This window comes from Geotrypetes seraphini, chromosome 3 (genome assembly GCF_902459505.1).
Source record: "Geotrypetes seraphini chromosome 3, aGeoSer1.1, whole genome shotgun sequence".
Lineage (NCBI taxonomy): Eukaryota > Metazoa > Chordata > Amphibia > Gymnophiona > Dermophiidae > Geotrypetes > Geotrypetes seraphini.
This window is the reverse complement of record NC_047086.1, coordinates 323,356,202-323,375,476: the sequence shown is the minus strand read 5'-3', so window position 1 is coordinate 323,375,476 and position 19,275 is coordinate 323,356,202. Positions and strand designations below refer to the sequence as shown.

General features: G+C 40.0%; 1 protein-coding gene across 3 annotated transcripts in view; it reads left to right on the top strand.

Annotated features, from left to right (window-relative positions):
• Positions 1–19,275, top strand: part of DZANK1 (double zinc ribbon and ankyrin repeat domains 1) — a 149,815-nt gene that overhangs the window by 111,427 nt on the left and 19,113 nt on the right. For all 3 annotated transcript variants that reach the window (XM_033937444.1, XM_033937446.1, XM_033937443.1), the window contains exons 15-19: positions 6,268–6,487; positions 8,688–8,791; positions 10,690–10,764; positions 14,639–14,738; positions 17,891–17,985. In XM_033937444.1, the coding sequence (XP_033793335.1) occupies positions 6,268–6,487; positions 8,688–8,791; positions 10,690–10,764; positions 14,639–14,738; positions 17,891–17,985 (594 nt within the window). The remainder of the gene's footprint in view (positions 1–6,267; positions 6,488–8,687; positions 8,792–10,689; positions 10,765–14,638; positions 14,739–17,890; positions 17,986–19,275) is intronic.

The window sequence follows — 19,275 nt, the reverse complement described above, 5'->3', positions numbered from 1 at the left end:
ATCAGGTGTGACTGGTTGATTGGTAACTGTGTACAATCCTCTTCTACCTCCATAATTTGGGGGCATGGTAAAGATTGGGAAGTGCTTTAAATCCAGTGATTATTATAATATGCAGTACAACTTTTATATGGTTTAGTTACTTATTAATGCTATATCAGAGTGATTCTATGTCTATATGAGATGTTTCATAAGGTTTTGAGGTGTGATTGTTCTCTGTGTTGAACTGTTATTTTTTGCTCTCCTGTTGCACTCACATTGTTAATATGCAGAGTGATTTTAGATCACTATCACATCATCAGGTTGCTTATTGTGTTCTAATGCTCTCAAATGCACATCCATTAAGTCTCTTATATATTTTTAGTCTGCATACAATTTTTAGTATACATATGCTCTCTCTGATGCTTACAAATATGTTTGAGAATCATCATCTTCTCATGTATTATGTCACTTAAAATAATTTCTTTGAATACTAAGGGGCTCAATAATAAAGTCAAGCTGTGTAAGATTTTGAAGTACGTAGAGAAAGATAGCCCAGATATCATAATGCTGCAAGAAACACACCTGGATAAATTGGCTTCAACAAAAATACACCCTGGATGGGCTCTACCTCCATATTATTCACCAGCTATTGATAAAAAAGCTGGGGTAATAACGCTTCTGAGACAGAGACGTGACCTGTCTGTCATAACATCATCAGCTGACCTTAATGGAAGATGGATCAAAGTAACGTTTAGCTGCTCTGGCCAATGTTATACAATATTCAATGTTTATGGACCTAACCTAGACAATCCTGACTTTTTTTCATGGGCTTGCAACATCGGTTTTAGAGGAAGCGGATTCTCATATAATAATGGGGGGCGATTTCAATCTTGTGCTTGATAGTAAATGTGATAGAAAGTCAAACACTACATACAAGAAGCCTAAATCCTGGTTTGCTTTACAAAATATCATTCAAACTCTACATTTACAAGACATATGGAGAACTGAACACCCAACGGAAGAAGCTTTCACTTTCTTCTCTTACCCACACTTATCCTACTCCCGTATCGATTTTTTTCTTATCAGTAATACTTTGCGTTCCTCTATTGCACATACAGACATATGTCCGATTACAGTTTCTGATCATGGTGCCATAACTATGCAGCTGCATCTCACCACATCTTACCGAACTCGGAGACAGTGGAGATTCAATTCGGCACTGCTTCAAGACTCTTCATTTACAGAATATATCAGACATGCAATTGGTGAGTACTTTGCATTCAATAAACCGGAACATACTTCATGGGAGTGTTGGTGGGATGCCTTCAAGGCTTCTATCAGGGGTTCCATAATAGCGTTCACGGCTAATAAGCTCAAATCTCAGAAACAGGAAACTGAAAGGCTTGAAAATGACATCAAAAGATTAGAAAGTCAACATCAACAGTCCCATTTAGACTTAGGTCTGTTATTACAATTGAATAAATGCTGTTTTCAATATAATGCTGCCCTCAGCACACAGGCCTCTCATTCTATCCTTCAACGTTCAGCTTCATACTTCTCTGCTAATAACAAAGCTGGCAGATTGCTGGCAACGTATTTGAAGAAAAAGCAGGATAAAACCACTATTACCAATATTCAGCTGGAAAATGGTAGCACATTGTCGGATCCAGAGGATATCTCTCAGGCTTTTATGGAATACTATCGGAAGTTATACACGTCTGAAAGTTCACAGACTCATATCCAACCATCCTTTTTAGATACACTTTCACATGTTCAGCTGAATGATGAGGAGAATCATTCCATATCTTATCCTGTTACGATTGAGGAACTTACCTTATCAATCCAATCCATGGCATGTAACAAATCTCCTGGACCGGATGGTTTTAATGTAGAGTTCTACAGAGAATTTCAAGATGTCATACTCCCGCATTTCCTATCTTTCATTGAACATATGATCGATTCAGGGGAGGTGGGCGGCTCCTTCACGGAAGCAACAATCATCGTACTGCCTAAGCCAGGAAAAGATCCGAGGTTCATCTCCAATTATAGACCTCTTTCACTCATTAATGTGGACGCTAAGATTTTTGCGAAACTCTTGTCTACCAGATTGCAATCGGTAGTATCCAAACTCATTCATAATGATCAATGTGGATTCATTACTGGTCGTTTTTCTGAAGATAATACACGAACATTTACGCACATAATTGCTCATGCGCAGGGTCATACTCAAGATCTATTGGCAGTTGGTATCGATGCTGAAAAGGCGTTCGATAGAATTGAATGGCCTTTTCTATTTCAAACGTTGACTTGGTATGGATTTTCTGAACAGTTTATTCGCATGGTGAAAATCTTATATTCAGCTCCATCTACTAGAACATCGATTAATGGCTCGGTATCAAAGTCCTTTCAGCCTACGAGAGGTACCAGACAGGGGTGTCCCTTATCCCCATTATTGTTTAATCTTGCCTTGGAACCTCTTATTATTGCTATAAGAACCAATCCTGATATTCATGGTTTCCAACTTGACAATATGGAGATAAAAATTTCAGCTTATGCTGATGATATTTTGCTTTATATCACACCGTCTTCCTTTCCTCCTATGTTGTCCATTATTCATGAATATGCATCCATCTCAGGGTATAAATTGAACACTTCCAAAACAGAAGTCATGCCTATCAACTGCCCCAGTGTGGAAAAAGAGATCACATCTTATGGAGTACAGTGGTCTAGTACTAAAATGAAATATTTGGGTGTCATGTTTGGCCCTACCATTGAAGAAACCATACAGCTCAATGCGACGTATCTTTTGGACCTTACTAAATCAATCACAAGTAAATGGTCACCATTGAACTTGTCGTGGTGGGGTCGTTTGGAAACGATACGGATGATGATAACCCCGAAGATCAATTATGTTCTACATATGCTTCCTTTTCATCTGTCTCCCTCGTTCTACAAATCTATTGATACTCTTCTCTCAAATTTTTTATGGAACAAAAAACAACCTCGTATTGCGTTGTCTAAGTTGAAGGCTAGAAGAGAGGATGGAGGTGTAGGTTTCCCTGGATTTCTCCAGTATCACAATGCCTTCTTATTACGCCAATGGAAACAGACACATGATGCTTCTAGAGATGCTGATCCACCGGCTTGGATTATTTTGGAATGCATTAAATATGGGGAATCCAGACTGTCCCTTCTGGCAGGGTCAACTCTTTCCAAATCTGAGAGAAACGACTGTATTCTTTTATCTTACAAGAAAGCTCTAACTATGGTAGAATCATCTCTATCAGTATGCTGGGTTGACTCCAAACTGATTCCGATATGGAATAATCCCATGTTTACAATACAAGGCAATATCATAAAGTGGAAAATATGGCTAAAATGTGGAATATGGACTCTGCAAGATCTGAAGGAAGGGGATGACTGGATGTCGTTTGAAGGTCTTGTGAGCAAGTGGGGTCTCCCCAATACACAAAGATATCAATGGATACAATTAATGCATTGTTTGAATCAGACATTGCCTAACGCTCACACTTTAGCACCTGTACCGAGTTTACACTATTTGGCTCAAAAAGTCTCTCAAACGAATAATAAAGCATCACTATGGTACAAAATCTTATAACAATCAGAACATAGACCAGCACTAAATACGGAGTATAAATGGAACACAGAATTAAGTCTCCCGTCTGATGCAATTGACTGGTCGTTTATTTGGAAAAGATTTTTTAAGTCCATTCGCTCTGCTTCACTCCTACAATCAATGTATTTTTTATTACACAGAGCAGTGTGGACACCTCTCATATCACACAAAGTAGACCCCACTACCCCACCAACTTGCTGGTCATGCGGGACACAAGCTGGCACGTTACAACATTTATTATTTTCCTGCTCACACCTTAGTGCTTATTGGGATAGAGTGTGGAGGTCAATCTGTGAAATATTAGACATTACTGAACCTCTTACTTATAAGGTAATTATCTTGATGTCTGAAGGTTTACAAAACCCTTTAGATGCTCTTGCTGGTAGACTGTTGGCTATTCTGTTGTCAATTGCGATTCAAACTGTATTTCATTGTTGGAAAGACTTATCAAAAGTGGATTTCCACACTTGGTGGAATTCAATATGTCTTATAGGTAAATACGAGAAAGTGCTGGCTGAAAGATCTGATACTGCTTCTGCATATCGAACTGTTTGGGCACCTTTAGTCCGATACTGTAACTCATAATACCACAAATTTCCTATTTGTGGCACAAATTTACTCTTAATTTGCTTCTGTTATAATGATTACTTATCTTCTCTGTATGCATTTCTATGTATATTGTGCATTTGATAGTACCTGATTCTCATTTATCGTGTGCTGATGTATGATTGTATCAAAATGACATTTTGTTCTGTATGTTTGTTATTATCTAAAATTCAATAAAAAATATTGAAAAAGAAAAGAAACTAGAGTCCCTTGAAAATCTTTGCTAACTGAAATCTTTTGTACTGAATTTTTATCAAAACCTCCATTAACTCATCATAACCTATGATCTAAATCTGCCATTATATGCTCTGTATATTAATATCTTATCTTCATGAATATATTGTAATAACATATATCAGAGATTCTAATATCTTATTAAGATATGTAACAGCAAAGGAACAATTCATTTCAACTTTAAAGTCATCCTTTGAGAAAGAGATATTAAATGCTCACAGAGAAACAAACTGCCTTTTTCATCAGCATTCCATTTCACAGTTTTCATTCAAAATAAACAGAGCCAAACTGTCAGTTAGCAGATTCTCAAATATATTAAAGATGAATAACAAATAAAATCAAATAAAAACCAAGAAGAATCAACTCCAACTCCAGGAAGTGAATAAGTCAAATTAAATTGACATCGGCTGCTCCCTTTGATTTAAAAACATTTCCAACTTCACAGGTTCATCAAAGCTCATAGTTTTGTTGTCAATAGTTATTTTCATAATCGCAGGGTATATCAGGCCAAATCTAGCTCCGATGTCTCTTAACTTCGGCCTCATGTCTAGAAATTTTTTCCTTTTATCTGCCGTTGTTTTAGCGAAATCAGGAACGATGTGGACTTTGGCATCCTGACATTTTAAATTTGCATGTTCTTTAGCCATTCTTAACACCTCTAAAACTTGCTGGTGTCTTAGCAACTTGAAAATTATGGGGCGAGGACCTTTTAAAGTATCCAGTCTTTTCATTGGTATGCGATGTGCACGTTCAACTTCTATCGGGTAATTGGATTTGAGGGGCAGGACTTTCATCAAAAAATTTTCCACAAATGAAACCGGATTATTTTTCTCCACCCCTTCCGGTACGCCCAAAAGTCTCAAATTACTCCGTCTCATGCGATTCTGGCAATCCTTGACTTCCCTGGTGAGTGTAAAGATTTTTTCTCTGTCCAGTTTATATTGCCTTTTTTCTGCTTCAAAACTGTCCATTCTTATTTCCATTTTTGTTGTTTTAATCTCCAGCACTTCTGTTCTTTTATTTAAAGTCATTACTTCTTCCTGTATTTCATCCAGCTTTTTGGCGTTTTTTAGAAGAATTTCTTTTATCTCTTGTATTTCTTTCCAGAAATCAATGTCACTTTTCTCTCTTGACAATGGACACTTTGAGGGTGTTGCTGGCTCTGGCTTAGATCTCTTAACACTGCCGGTATTAGAAATCCCCATTTCAGACTTGTTTTGTTTTCCTGAAGCCATCACGTTGTATTTTCCTTCGTTTCTTCCTTTAAAATGAAAATTTTATTTCAGTATTTTATGTCATTAATGTCTGTATGTACAGAGCCTCTGCCCTACCCGACCATCCTCGTGCACTCCCAAGCCACGCCCCCAAATGTCTTATCCACATGTTCATTCACCCCTTCAATGAAATGCAGTAGATTGGTAAGGCAAGATTTCCCTTGACTAAATCCATCTTGGCTTTCTCTCATTAATCCATGCTTATTTAATAAAACAATAGCTAAGATACAACAATGAGATGCTTAGTTAATAAAACAATCAGCTAAGATAAGAGTGATAACATAATTCTAATAAAAATGTGAGTGATAACAATTTTCATGTAGACTCTAATGTGATGAGGGGTCGTGTCAAATAAATCTGGACTGAAGATATATATTTAGACTTTATCAAGTTTAACTTGGATTTAAAAATATTTTTAGGGATAATGTTTGGATTTATCATGGGACAGAATATTTAGGAAAGAGCTCAGTGCTTCACAAATTTAGACACTGGTTTTTTTTTTTTTTTAAATTAATGTGCTTTAATCTTCCCCAACAGGACAGAAAATCGCGTGTTGCTTGGGAGCCTATACATTTCCCTTTGCCAAAGCCAAGATTAAACTTAGAACGAACAGACAAAGGAACTCAAACTGTTGGCTTGTTCTACCCATCCTCTAAAATTTTGGAGAAGAAAGAATTGGAACTGATCTCTCAAAAGGAAATACATGATAAGATGAGTGATCGTAAACCCCTTCTCACAGCTATTAGCCCCGGAAGAGGTGAGAATCAGTTCACAACTTTCCAAAGATTCTACTGCCAATTCTTGATGTGGCTACACTGGATTTCTTTCTTTTTCTTTTCTTTTTTTTTTTGAACCAGCAGTTTCCTCCTGTTCACTTACTACAGGGGTTCATTTCAAGCGAAGACCATTTTGTGGCTATAGCAACAAGTGTTCCCAGGTTCCATTTTATGTAAAAAGACTTAAAGGGGAATTCATCAATGTGTGTTGCTATTAAGATGGGTTATTTTACCACATAGCCTCAACTCACATCACTGATTTCCAGATGTCAGCCAGCAAAATAATGTATATACCGCCTAATATCTAAGCAGTTTACAAAACAACCCAAAAAAATAAATCGTAACAATACAGCACATACTTAACAAAAACTATCCTGCCTCCTACATTGCTGACAATGTTCATTTTATTCACATAAATGCATTAACAAGTAAAGGTGGGGTAAAGGGTTCCCCTGGACTGAGATCATGAACAAAGCTAGATGTAAGAATAGAAACTGTCACAGTGCTGCTTGCCAGCCCTGATCTAAGTTGTACAAGCTTATCCATTAGACTAGTTAATGCTTTCTGTATGGAGAGTAAAGTACCTTCTTTATTCTTCCGTTTCTTCCCTATGGCAAATCAAGAAAAGAAAAAAATACTTACAAGTTTCTTGAAAACTGTGAGAAGCAATATGTGGATATTCCACCAGAATGGCCAATCTTCTTGGCCTTCTTTGGACTCCAAAGGGGTGTTCCACTTTGGTCACATCCAACATGCGGTAGATGCTGCCGAATTAAAAAGATCTCCCAGTGAGGTCCTTCTGCTGATGTCTAGGACGTACTATTTCATGCAATGCCTTCTCTTCTGGGTATCCCTCCACGAGTCTTTGCCAGCTATATCCATCAAACTCTGAGGGGGGCTCTTTCTGTGTGAAGGAGGAAGAGGGAACGGCTGCTTGTTCCATTCAGGGGTGGGCTGGGGGGTGGGCAGGTTTCGGCTTTGGCTGAAAATGAGCAGTAAATTTCAGCTAAAGATTCAGTTTCAGCCAAAACTGAAGAAAGCGGCTTTGGTAGCCCTCTTATATGGGTGCAGGGCATATTTTTCCACATAATAAGCATGCCAGGGAATGCAGATCTAGTGGGAGAATTGCATCTGATATATGTTGTAATGGTTATCCTGCTGTCCTCAGAGAACACATGCTATAGGTAAGTAACTTAATTTTCCTGACATTACTCCTAAGTCTACCATCCCACAAACTTAATTCATTTGCTCTAGTTTTTCCATTTCCCCATCTCTGGAAAAGATCTATTTGTATATTAATACATTTCAGGTATTTTGATGTTTGTATCATATCTCCCCTATTCCTCCTTTCCTCTAGGATATATATGTTCAGGTTTTCCAGTTTCTTTTCATACTCAGAAATATTGAGCAGCGAATGAATGCACTTGTAAGTCAGTAAGAGAAGTTTGAACTGTATATAGAAATGGATAGAGAGCTGGTGACTTAAGGAGAGGGTTATGTGAGAGTAGCAATACTGGCAATCAATAATTTGTGCAACAAAATTTTGAACAGATTGAAGGGGACAGAGATGGATTAGTGGGAAACTTGTAAGGGACAAACTGCAGTAATTTAAGCTGGAGGTGATGAGAATGTGGATACAAGTTTTGGTAAATGCACCAAGACAAGAATATTTAATCTTTAATGATGGATGTTCAACTATTCCTGGAGGTCCTTGGTGCTTTTGTCTTCTTGTGTTGTGGATTCTCTCTGTTTTTGTATTTAAAAGTGATAGAAAGGAAGGAATGTATTTTGGTGATGTAATAGAGAAAGAAATGACAATATTTAGCAGTCTGTTACAGAGAGAGAGAGAGATAGAAGAGTCAAAGATGAACCCACCATCACAAACTGAGGAGATGAGAATGAGAGTGTTACCCACAGAAACAGAGAATGGGGGAAGAGGAGACCTGGGATTAGGGGAAAAGATAAGAAGCCCAGTCGTTGCCATAATTCAGTTTCAGATGGTGGTGTGATAGCCAGGCAGCAATGCCAAACAAGTGGGCTGAATTAATTAGACTTTATACAGTGATATCCAGAGGAAACTGCAATGATTCTATTAATGATTTTACTGTCCTTGCCAAGTTCTAAAAAAGTGTCCAACGATGTTACTTGCTTTTCTGTTTTGTTACGTAATGACCTACTTAGGTTACTGGAGAAAACAGTTAGATCACATCTGTGCTCACCTGAGATGTTACACTCAGAACAACTCTGATTTCAAAGCCTTAATTGGAGAACCTCGAATGGGAAGGGTAAGAAATAGCTATATTTACTTCTTTCCATGAAATCATCATTGATCATGATGAAGACATGACAGTCTCTCCTTGTTTGTTCAAGAACGTATGGAATATTTACATCACAACTGAAAATCCATTTGCAAAATGAAAGAATAAATTTTTAAATAAATGCTGTAAATGAATATACCATCATCAACTAAGCAAAGCCTTACAGGATTTTATTTTAAATAATACGTTCACTGATTCTAGTACTTCCGACTAGAAGGGCCCATCACAAAATGACTAGTGGACAAGGCATCTCCTTCTCTCTCTGCTATGCATTCTCTCCACACATAGGCCTGCTTGCCATTCAAACTGGCAAACAATAGCTTGAGATCAGTTGTTTATAATGCATGAAGCTGTGGACTCGGTAAATTTTCACTGATAGATGAAAGCATAGTTATCCTTCATGCTGCAAGGTTTCTTTCCATAACTTTTGTATAATCAGTAGATTATATATTGGCCATTGCAAATTACCAATTGCAATCTTTATTACTCTTGTCCCTCTTTTTTTCTCTTCTACCATATTCCCAGGTCACTGTATCAAAAGAATTATCTTAAGAGTTTACTATAGTAGGATTTCACCATCCTGTCTCTCACCTCCTATTTTCCTCACTTTTATTTTTACCAAGGTATCTTGCTTCTTTTAGAGTTTGGTCTCTATTTCTGCTTCCAAGGTATTCAAGTCTATTTTCTCTTGCCCAATTAAGCATCAGTTTTAATTAAGATTTGAAAAAGTACTCCACTGAAAAATACATTTACATTTAAAAGGCAAGCCTTATTGATTTAGGGCTCTTTTTACGAAACCGCGTTAGTGCGCGCAACTTATAATCACGCGCTACCCCCGCGCTAGCTGAAAAACTACCATTGCTCAAGAGGAGGTGGTAGCGGCTAGCACGTCCGGCGGTATAGCGTGCGCTATTACGCGCATTAAACCGCTAACGCAGCTTTGTAAAAGGAGCCCTTAGTTAACAAACAGTTTTCTCCACAGACAAGCATAATGAATCAGCAACACAAGCAGTGGGGTGATAACATTTTGCAGTAACATTGGGAGATACCATTCCACTTGTGTGGCTGATTATCCTGCTGTTTTTGGAGAACACATATTGCAAGTAAGCAAATTTTAAGTTTAACTGAAGAGTGGAGTGTGTGGCACAGTGGTTGGATCTACAGCCTCAGCACCCTGGGGTTGTGGGTTCAAACCCTGCGCTGCTCCTTGTGACCCTGGGCAAGTCACTCAGTCCTCCATAGTCCCAGGTACTTTAGATAGATTGTGAGCCCACCAGGACAGATAGGGAAAATACTTGAGTACCTGATTATAAAACCGCTTAGATAAACCTTGAAAGGCGGAACACTTCCCCCTCCCCATTCGCAGTTTCAACACTCACGGTTTCACAAATTCACAATTTTTTTGGGGGGGAACCCATATTTTATCACATTCCCGCCTCTCTCCCGCCTTCCTCCCGGCATCCCAGCCTTACCTGGTGGTCTAGCAGGCTTTCAGGGTAGGAGCGATCTTCCTACGCTCCTGCTCCGTGTAGATCACCAATAAGAAATGGCTGTCTTGAGCTCCTGCCGTAGTCTCGAGAGACTACGGGAACTCACAGCAGTCATTTCCTATTGGCGATCTGCACGGGGCAGGAGCATAGGAAGATCGCTCCTGCCCCGAAAACCTGCTAGACTACCAGGTAAGGCCGGGATGCCGGGGGGGAAGGCAGGAGGGAGGCGGGGATGGGTCAGAGCCAGACAAGAAGATATTCACGGGTTTTCTCCATTCGCAGTCCGGCTCTGCCCCTATCCACCACGAATACCGAGGGAGATGTGTATATTAACACCAAATAAACTTGAATAGAATCCTCTCTCTTTCCCCACAGATAATCTCTGCTACAATCCATGAAGATGGTTATGAAGTCAGTCTCAGGCTAAATTATGTTTTTGTCACGGACAAGGTTAGTTTTGGGTTTAGGACTGGCAAACTAGAAAATGTTTCTTGGTTTCCCTGAACCATTACCAACGGACTAATAAATTGGAAATAGAGAAACAGGAGAAGCTGTTTGGGTTTTATTGGTCTTGTGGGTGGGTGGGGTGATTTGTTTAGTGAAAAGTAATTTTTGTCCAACCAGACCAGTTCAGAACGCATGGATTGTGCTTGTCAGCCAGTAGATGGAGAGAAATAAAAGGAGCAGTCCAGGAGCCGGGGCGCACGGTGCAGTGGGGAAGATTAGGGGGCACATGGCATAATGATGACAACCTCTCTTACTATGCCACTGGCTAAACCACTTAAATTGAGTCAAGGCTGTAAACGTATACACAAAATGTTTTTCATGAGCATATGGGCCAGCAAGAATTAGAGAGAACATGGCCAGTCAGGTGCCTCCAAGGCTGTGATTTTCATCAGGGACCAACCACCAACGCAGACTGGTTTTGTCTTCCTCAATCGAGGCAGCTGAATGTTGTAAGCCTGATGCTAAGGTGACCACCTTGAGAACGGGATTCATATGAACCCAAGGACAAGGGATCAGGCCTAGAGTTGTTACCATGGAATACAGAACTTGCATACAATTCCACACATGAGGGGTCCTCTGACTCTCAATGGCAGAAATTTGACACTGGAGCTTCAGAATTCTTTGTGTGGACAAGAACAACTTTCCCCAGGCTATGCACTGTGTAGGCTCTAATCTGCTCTTGTCAGAACTGATTTATCTATCTCATGGACTGAGGGATCTTGATTACCTAAGCTATATCTTAACAGCTTTCCCCTCATCTTTGTCCTGATGAGCCAGTCACCTAAATATGGATGAATTAAGGAACCTTCTCTGAAGAACAATGCTGCTACTACTCTCTTTGAAGTAGGTACAAGTTGCTATAGCTAGACCAAATGGCAGCACCATCCTAGAACTGCAAATCTTAGGCATCTCCGATGAGGACCCAAATGAGTATATGTAAATATGCTTCCTTGCGATCCAGAGCTGTGAGGAATTCTCCAACATTCATCACAGCAATGATTGATTATAAGAAGGGGAGAGATTATACTGTTCAGTATTTGCTTTGTTACAGAAGTACTGGTGAGCTGTGCCTGCCTGGTGCCTTTTTGTGGTGCACAACTCACACCTTTTAAGTCTTTTTCCATCTGCTAGTTGATGAACACAACCCATGTTTTCTGGACTGGTCTAACTGGACACAAGGAAATAAAATTAGGAGATAAAATCAAACTTTTCCATTATTACAAGACAGGTCACACAGGGAAATGTAGGTCATTTGGCAGATAATGTAACTTGAGATTGCAGTGCATTAAGGGGGTAATTCTAAAAAGTAGGTGCTAGCATTTAAGCACCAGTTACATACCGTGTTTCTCCAAAAATAAGACCTACCCCAAAAATAAGCCCTAGCATGATTTTTGGGGTAGGTCTTAATATAAGCCCTAACCCTGAAAATAAGCCCTAGTCACCAGCAGCAGCGCTTCCCCCCACCGTCACCCCCGCATCTGCTGCACAGCCAAACACCCGCTGACCCTCCATCCTTCCCTCCCATCCAAACCCCGCTTACCGGGAGCCATATCTCCCTCCAGACAGCATCAGGCTGGCATCACTCTAAACAGGCTGCTTTGCGGCCTTCTCTCGTCAGGCCTTCCATGTTCTGCGTTACTGATGACATCATCAGTGATGTGGCAGAAGGAATTCCCCAATGGAGGAGACCAAGAAGCAGCCTGTTTGGAGTGATGCCGGCCTGACACTGCTCTGGAGGGAGGTATGGCTCGCAGTCGGCAGGGTTCGGATTGGAGGGTCAGCGGGGGTTCGGTGGCGCGGGGGTGTGCTCAAGGGTTCTGCACAAGGGATGGGAGGGAGGGAAGGATAGAAGCTGGGCAAGGTTTCTGCTGCACAAGGGATGTGAGGGAGGGAAGGATAGAAGCTGGGCAAGGGTTCTGCTGCACAAGGGATGGGAAGGAGGAAGGGAGGGAAGAATAGAAGCTGGGCAAGGGTTCTGCTGCATGAGGGATGGGAGGGAGGGAAGGGATGGAAACTAAGCAAGGGTTCTGCTGCACAGGGGGACTTGAGGGAGGGATAGAGAGATGTTGCAGAGGGAAGGCACAAAGGGATGGGTGAGAGGGGAGGAAAGATGCTGCACATGTGGGGGAGAGAAAGGAAAGAGGGAGAACTGGGGTGAAGGAGAAGAAAGGAGATGTGATCATGTACATGAAAAAAATAAGCCATACCCCGAAAATAAGACCTAGTGCATTTTTGGGCCCAGAATTTTTTTTTTAATCTTTATTCATTTTCAAAAATTACAAGTGTACAATAACCATCCAGAAATGTATTAACTAATCACTTGACAATCTTATTTGTATACCTCCAAATATATATATAGAAAAGAATCCCACCCCTCCCACCCATTTCTTAATAATTAATATAAGACACTGTCTTATTTTCGGGGAAACATGGTAAGTGTTTAGAATACTAGCATATACATATGAATGTGTACATATACACATGTATATGCCAATACACTGTCTAAGTGCTGTTCTGTAACTGTGCACAGTCTTTATTGTGTAATTTGCAGGTGGGCATACACATGGGTGACATCAGGGTAGGATGCCCCACTATGTGCATAACTTACAGAATACCAGGTAAATGCACATGAGTACTGTGATTTCCATGTATATGTGGATCTGGGTGGCGGCAGGAGGGAGTGAGCGTCGCTCTTACCTGCCAACTTGCAATTGGGATCAGGTGTCCCTGCTGCTGCCACTCAGCTGATCACAGCAGGGAGATTCCCTTGCCGTGATCAGCTCAGCAGCAACGCAGTTCTCTTAACAGCATCTGTGACATGGATGCCAGTTAGAGAATTGAGATGGTTAGGTGATTTTGTATAGTATGCCCATTTGTGATTCTCAAAATCCACGTGGGTAGCTGCTGAGAATTAGGCCCATTGTGTTCAAATTATCATGCTGGACTTATAAATCATTTGCAGTTACTAATCCAAAATACATATTTTTCTTATTTTCATTTCCTCTCTCCCTATTGACTTCATGGGCTGGAGACACTCATTTGATTTATTTTCCATCTTTTGCAGGTATAAAATATAAAAACATCTTTATCAACTTCATTTCCTTACCAAGCAGTGTCTATTTGGAATTTTCTTTCTGAATTAAAATTGATCCTTTCTTATATGTTCCATAAACACTTTAAAGCTTACCTGTTTAAAAAGTTTCTAATGTATATAATTTTTGTTCCATAGTGATTTGTTTTAACCTTATATCATCTGCTTTGATCTTATTAAGGTTGTTGACAGAATAAAAATGCATATACCATTACCTTTACCTTTTACCTAACTTATGTGGTTAGCATACCAGGTTCTAATTATTGAGTCCTTTGATTTTCTATCAAAGGACTCAATAATTAGAACCTGGTATGCTAACCACATAAGTTAGGTAAAAGGTAAAGGTAATGGTATATGCATTTTTATTCTGCCATCAACCTTAATAAGATCAAAGCAGATGATATAAGGTTAAAACAAATCACTACGGAACAATTATTATACATATTAGGTAATACATATATTTCAGTTATTATTGTTCATAAATACAGAATAATATATTGTATTTACAGTGGTACATGAAAGGAATTCAAGTGTATGTTTTATGAGATCGTTTTAAACTTCTATGTTACACTTGTGGATGTATGAAAATGAATAAATAAAAAAAACTTAAACAGGGTCCTTTGATTTAAAAATCTCAATGTTGGCTATCTTTTTTTTTTTTTTACAAATAAGGGCATGAAATGTTTGTATAAATCTGTTTAATGCCTTCATGTTATGGTTTTCCAGAATATCCTTACAGGCAAGCCAATGAAACTCTCTAACAGTCATTTCCTCAGCACTGTGACAGAAGGCAGGGAAGAACAATGCAACAGTCAGTCCAGCTTAAGTAAGGCTGTTTTTTTGTTTGTTTTGTTTTTTTAAATAAAGGAATTTCAGAAATCTGAGAAATATAATAATTCATTTTGATGTGGGTGTCTGTCCATCTGCTGTCACAGGAGCTGTCCAGATCATGGTGCTGAACAACAGTGAAATTTGTTTAAGTGTGTGATTTTCTAAGGGATTTATGTGGCTAAATAAGAACCTATGATAAACTAACTGCTGTCAGTGGCTAAAAGTACAGAGAGGGGACAGAGAAAGGTCAGGGGAGACAATATATGTGGGTTTTTTATTTTAGAAGTTCTACTTGTACTCTAAGGGAGTAATTCTATAAAGGGCACCAAGATCTCTTATAAATGACTAGAATACTAGCATACACAGGGCCATAAGTATTGGACAATCAAAGAAAGATTTATTGGTGGCCTCATCACAGGCCATGTTTTGGCATCAAACACCTGCATCAGGGGTCATCTAATTACTCCTGCCTAAATTACAGATTCATATCTTAACTCTTACACTAATATTCTCTAAAGAAGTAGGCACTTAGGGCTGGATTCTGCAACTGATGCCAGTATCGGCCAGCACTGGTCACATGTCAATCATGTACTAGTACCAGCTGCAGAATCTCAGCCATGTGTAAAGTAGATGCCAGAAATGTAGGCTAGGGTTTTACTGGCCTACGTTTCCGGTGCCTACTTTACATGAGAATCATGTCCACAGAGGTTCCTACCAGCAACTACAGTCATTTCTGGTGCAAGGCACATCCGCATTGACTGTAGGAATTTGTAGGTGCCTCTGCAGATGGAACATCGGAGGCCTGTTCTGTAGGCACCTACACTTTTTAAATTAGTTTTTAATTGATTTTAAATGACACAGTTAATTGCCCTGTCATTTCTCGCCAATTAAACCAATTAAGTTAGGCAGCCTACCAATGCCTAAACTTCAGTGTCTCTACGAGAATCAGGGCCTTAATTTCTTTTATAGAATAAGACTCCAAATAAGTGTCTTCTTGGCACCAAAAATAACCACCTCTTTATCGGATTGCCCTCCACTTGTTCCTCTGTGGAAGCAGGTGCAAGTGTATGCACCAAAAATGGTACTGTCTTTGCACATGGGATTTCTCTCTAAAAATGAGCTGGTGGTTTCAGAGTTGCCCCATATAAAATTCTATGGTTTATTTTTTTCTTGGGGGAGGGAATTTGCCTGGAAGTATCCTCTTTCTACTTTGAACTTTTGACTCATGCAGTGAGAAGGAACCTATGTTCCATTATATAATACTAACATAATCTGGTATTATGGAGCAGGTTACCTGTGAAGCTGGCAGTATTAAGAACATAAGAATAGCCTTACTGGGTCAGATCAATGGCCCATCAAGCCCAATAGCCTGTTCTCACGGTGGCCAATCCAGGTCCCTATTACCTAGCCAAAACCCATGTTACCGATCCAGGGCAAGCAGTGGCTTCCTCTCTGTCTTTCTCAATAACAGACTATGGACTTTTCCTCCAGGAAATTGTCCAAACCTTTCTTAAAACCAGATACGCTATCTGCTCTTGCCATAACCTCTAGCAACGTGTTCCAGAGCTTAACTATTCTCTGAGTGAAAAAATAATTCCTCCTATTGGTTTTAAAAGTATTTCCCTGTAACTTCATTGAGTGTCCCCCTAGCCTTTGTAATTTTGGATGGAGTGAAAAATCAATCCACTTGTACCGTTCTACTCCACTCAGGATTCTGTAGACTTCAATCATATCTCCTCTCAGCTGTCTCTTTTCCAAACTGTAGAGCCCTAACCTTTTTAGTCTTTTCTCATACGAGAGGAGTTCCATTCCCTTTATCTAATCTTCTATTTGTGCGTCGCTCATACCTATACAGGCTCAAGGCGACTGTAAAGAGAGTTTATCATCTTGGTTGCTCTTCTTTGAACCTTTTCTAGTGCTGATATATCTTTCTTGAGATAAGGACACAATGCTCCAGGTGAGATCACGACATGGAGCAATACAGGTTCATTATACCATTCTTAGTCTTGTTAACCATCCCTTTTTTAATAATTCCTAGCATCCTGTTTGCTTTTTTTGCTGCTGCTACACATTGGGCGGAAGGTTTCATCATATTGTCTACGATGACACCCAGATCCTTTTCTTGGGAGCTTACCCCCAACGTGGACCCTTGCATCCGGTCACTGTGATTCAGGTTATTCTTTCCAATGTGCATCACTTTGCATTTGTCCACATGTAAGTGGGAGCCCTGCCTAAGTTCTGTCCATGCTCCATATCTATGTATGCTCCCTTGGAAATATGTGCTCAGTAAGTTAAATGGGTATCTGTAGAATAGTGCTTAGGCAGAATATTTGCATTTACATGAGTATGCACTATTATTCCAAACAATTAATGCATGTAACATATGTGTAAATGTGAGCGCTTTGGTTATAGAATTGCCCTTCAGATATCACTGTTGCATGATATCCTGGGTTTTGAATGCTGTAACTGCTGCATCCCTAGTCTTAGCGATCCTGAGGAACAGAATCTCTAAAATAAAACCCAGATCTCTCACATGACAATGTTTAGCTTCTCTATTTAAAATAACAGTGTCTGTCATTGATCCTATGAACTCATACTACTCAATAAAAAAAAAAGATTGTACAGTATATAAAGGTGCTGAACAAGCTAGTAATTGAAACCACTGAATTTGTTTTCAAGCCTAGAAATTTCCTCCAGTTGGTTTGGACTACTTGCCCAGTGTGAACTGGTCTTTATTGGGCAGACATTAACGTGACAGATTTCATTCTGAAACTCTGTAATCAAAGGTCCTATATCCAGTCACTAGATGTCATTGGTGTACAAAGGTTGGGTTCCCTCCATGTCAGGGCCTGTTAGCACTGCCTCTGTAGCATCCCTAGCCCTTACTGATCAGAGGAGTAAAAGAGTGTACCAGAAAAATAACTATGGTGCTTCTATATGACAATGCTGTGCACTTCCACTGAGCCACTGGGATGGCCTAGATCACGGTATTTTGTATTCAGATTCTAATATGTCTGTTAGATATTTTGGCCATATGAGTAGCATGTTATTGATTAAAAGACTAGCAATTTAGAAATAGTTTATAATGTCTGTGTTTTGTTAATGTGGAAAATGAACTAGCTGCTAACTCTTGAATGTGCTTTTCAGTGAGCGATGATGCCCATAGCACCACAAGCAGCACTGGGAAAGTGATAAGGAAAAGAAAAACCAGAAAGTTCCTGGACAAAGAAGCTAAGTTACCTGTATGTGTGGTGTGAGCTTCTGAACGTGCTCCTTAGTGCTATAATTACTTTTCTGCGAGAATTGAAGTTGGAAGTTCCTCCAGCCCCCTCTTAACAATACTCAATTATGAGCGGCTTAGTTACTCCGACCGTGTTCTTTCCTTCACATCTGAACATCACAGAGCTGGTCACAGACAACTGGGAGTTGCCAGAGGGGTCCCTCCAAGTGACTAAAACTATGTCCAAGCTTTACCCTATGGCCCCGAATTTCTAGCAGCTGTTTGTTCAGCCAAAGGTGGATTTACTGGTGGCGTAGGTTACCTAACAAACCTTCTTGCCTAGTAAAGGAGTTGTGATGTTAAAGGATATTCAAGACCATAAAGTAGACGTGTTCCTCGAAAGGCAATTTGAAGCTTTGGCCCTAGGGATTAAGATGGCAACTTAGGCTTCCTTTGTGGCATGTGCTTGCCACAATCAACTATCTCAAGTCCCGGTCTCGAAGGAAGACAAAGACCCCCCAAATGCTCCTATCTGGGGTGAATTATATAGCAGATATTCTGTATGACATCAGAGTCATGAGCAAAGTGTCAGCCTATGCTATCTCTGCCTGGTGGATGCCCTGGATCAGACAGTGGGCAGGAGATTCAGCCTCTAAAACCACACTAAGTAGGCTTCCCATTGAGGGGCAGATGTTATTTAGCAAGGGTCTGGATGACCTGATGGCCAGTGTTACTGACTGTCACCCTAACTTTTTGCCGAACAGCAGACCCCGGACTGCTCGGGATCTGAGACGTGGGAATTTTTGAGGCTCTCGAAGATTCCGTCCTTATGCGAGAGACTAAGCAACGCAGTGGTCCTTTCAGGGGTTATGGCAGAGGTTTAGCAAGGGTAGGAGACAGCAAGCCTCTGGCTCTCGCCCCTCTCCAGCCTCCAAGAAAGCACAATGATGCCAGGACAGGGGCCAAGCCACCCCAGATAGGGGGTAGGTTGTTGGCCTCTTGGTCGATTTGGGTTCAGATTGGCACAGATCATTGGGTCCTTGAAGTAACATAGTAACCTGTATGAATAATGTTTTGTAAAGATTAATATGTGCAGACTATTGGTAGTTCGCTGTTATTGTTCAGCTTTTCTTTAATTGTCAACCGCATGGATCTGCAAGGTTTTGCAGGATATAAATTCCATGTTATGTTATGTTATGTAAATGACAGCAGATAAGGACCTGAATGGTCCATCCAGGCTACCCTGTAATTACACACATTACAATTTTATGTTTAAATTAAAATGTCTTTTTTTTTTTCTTTGTTATTTCCG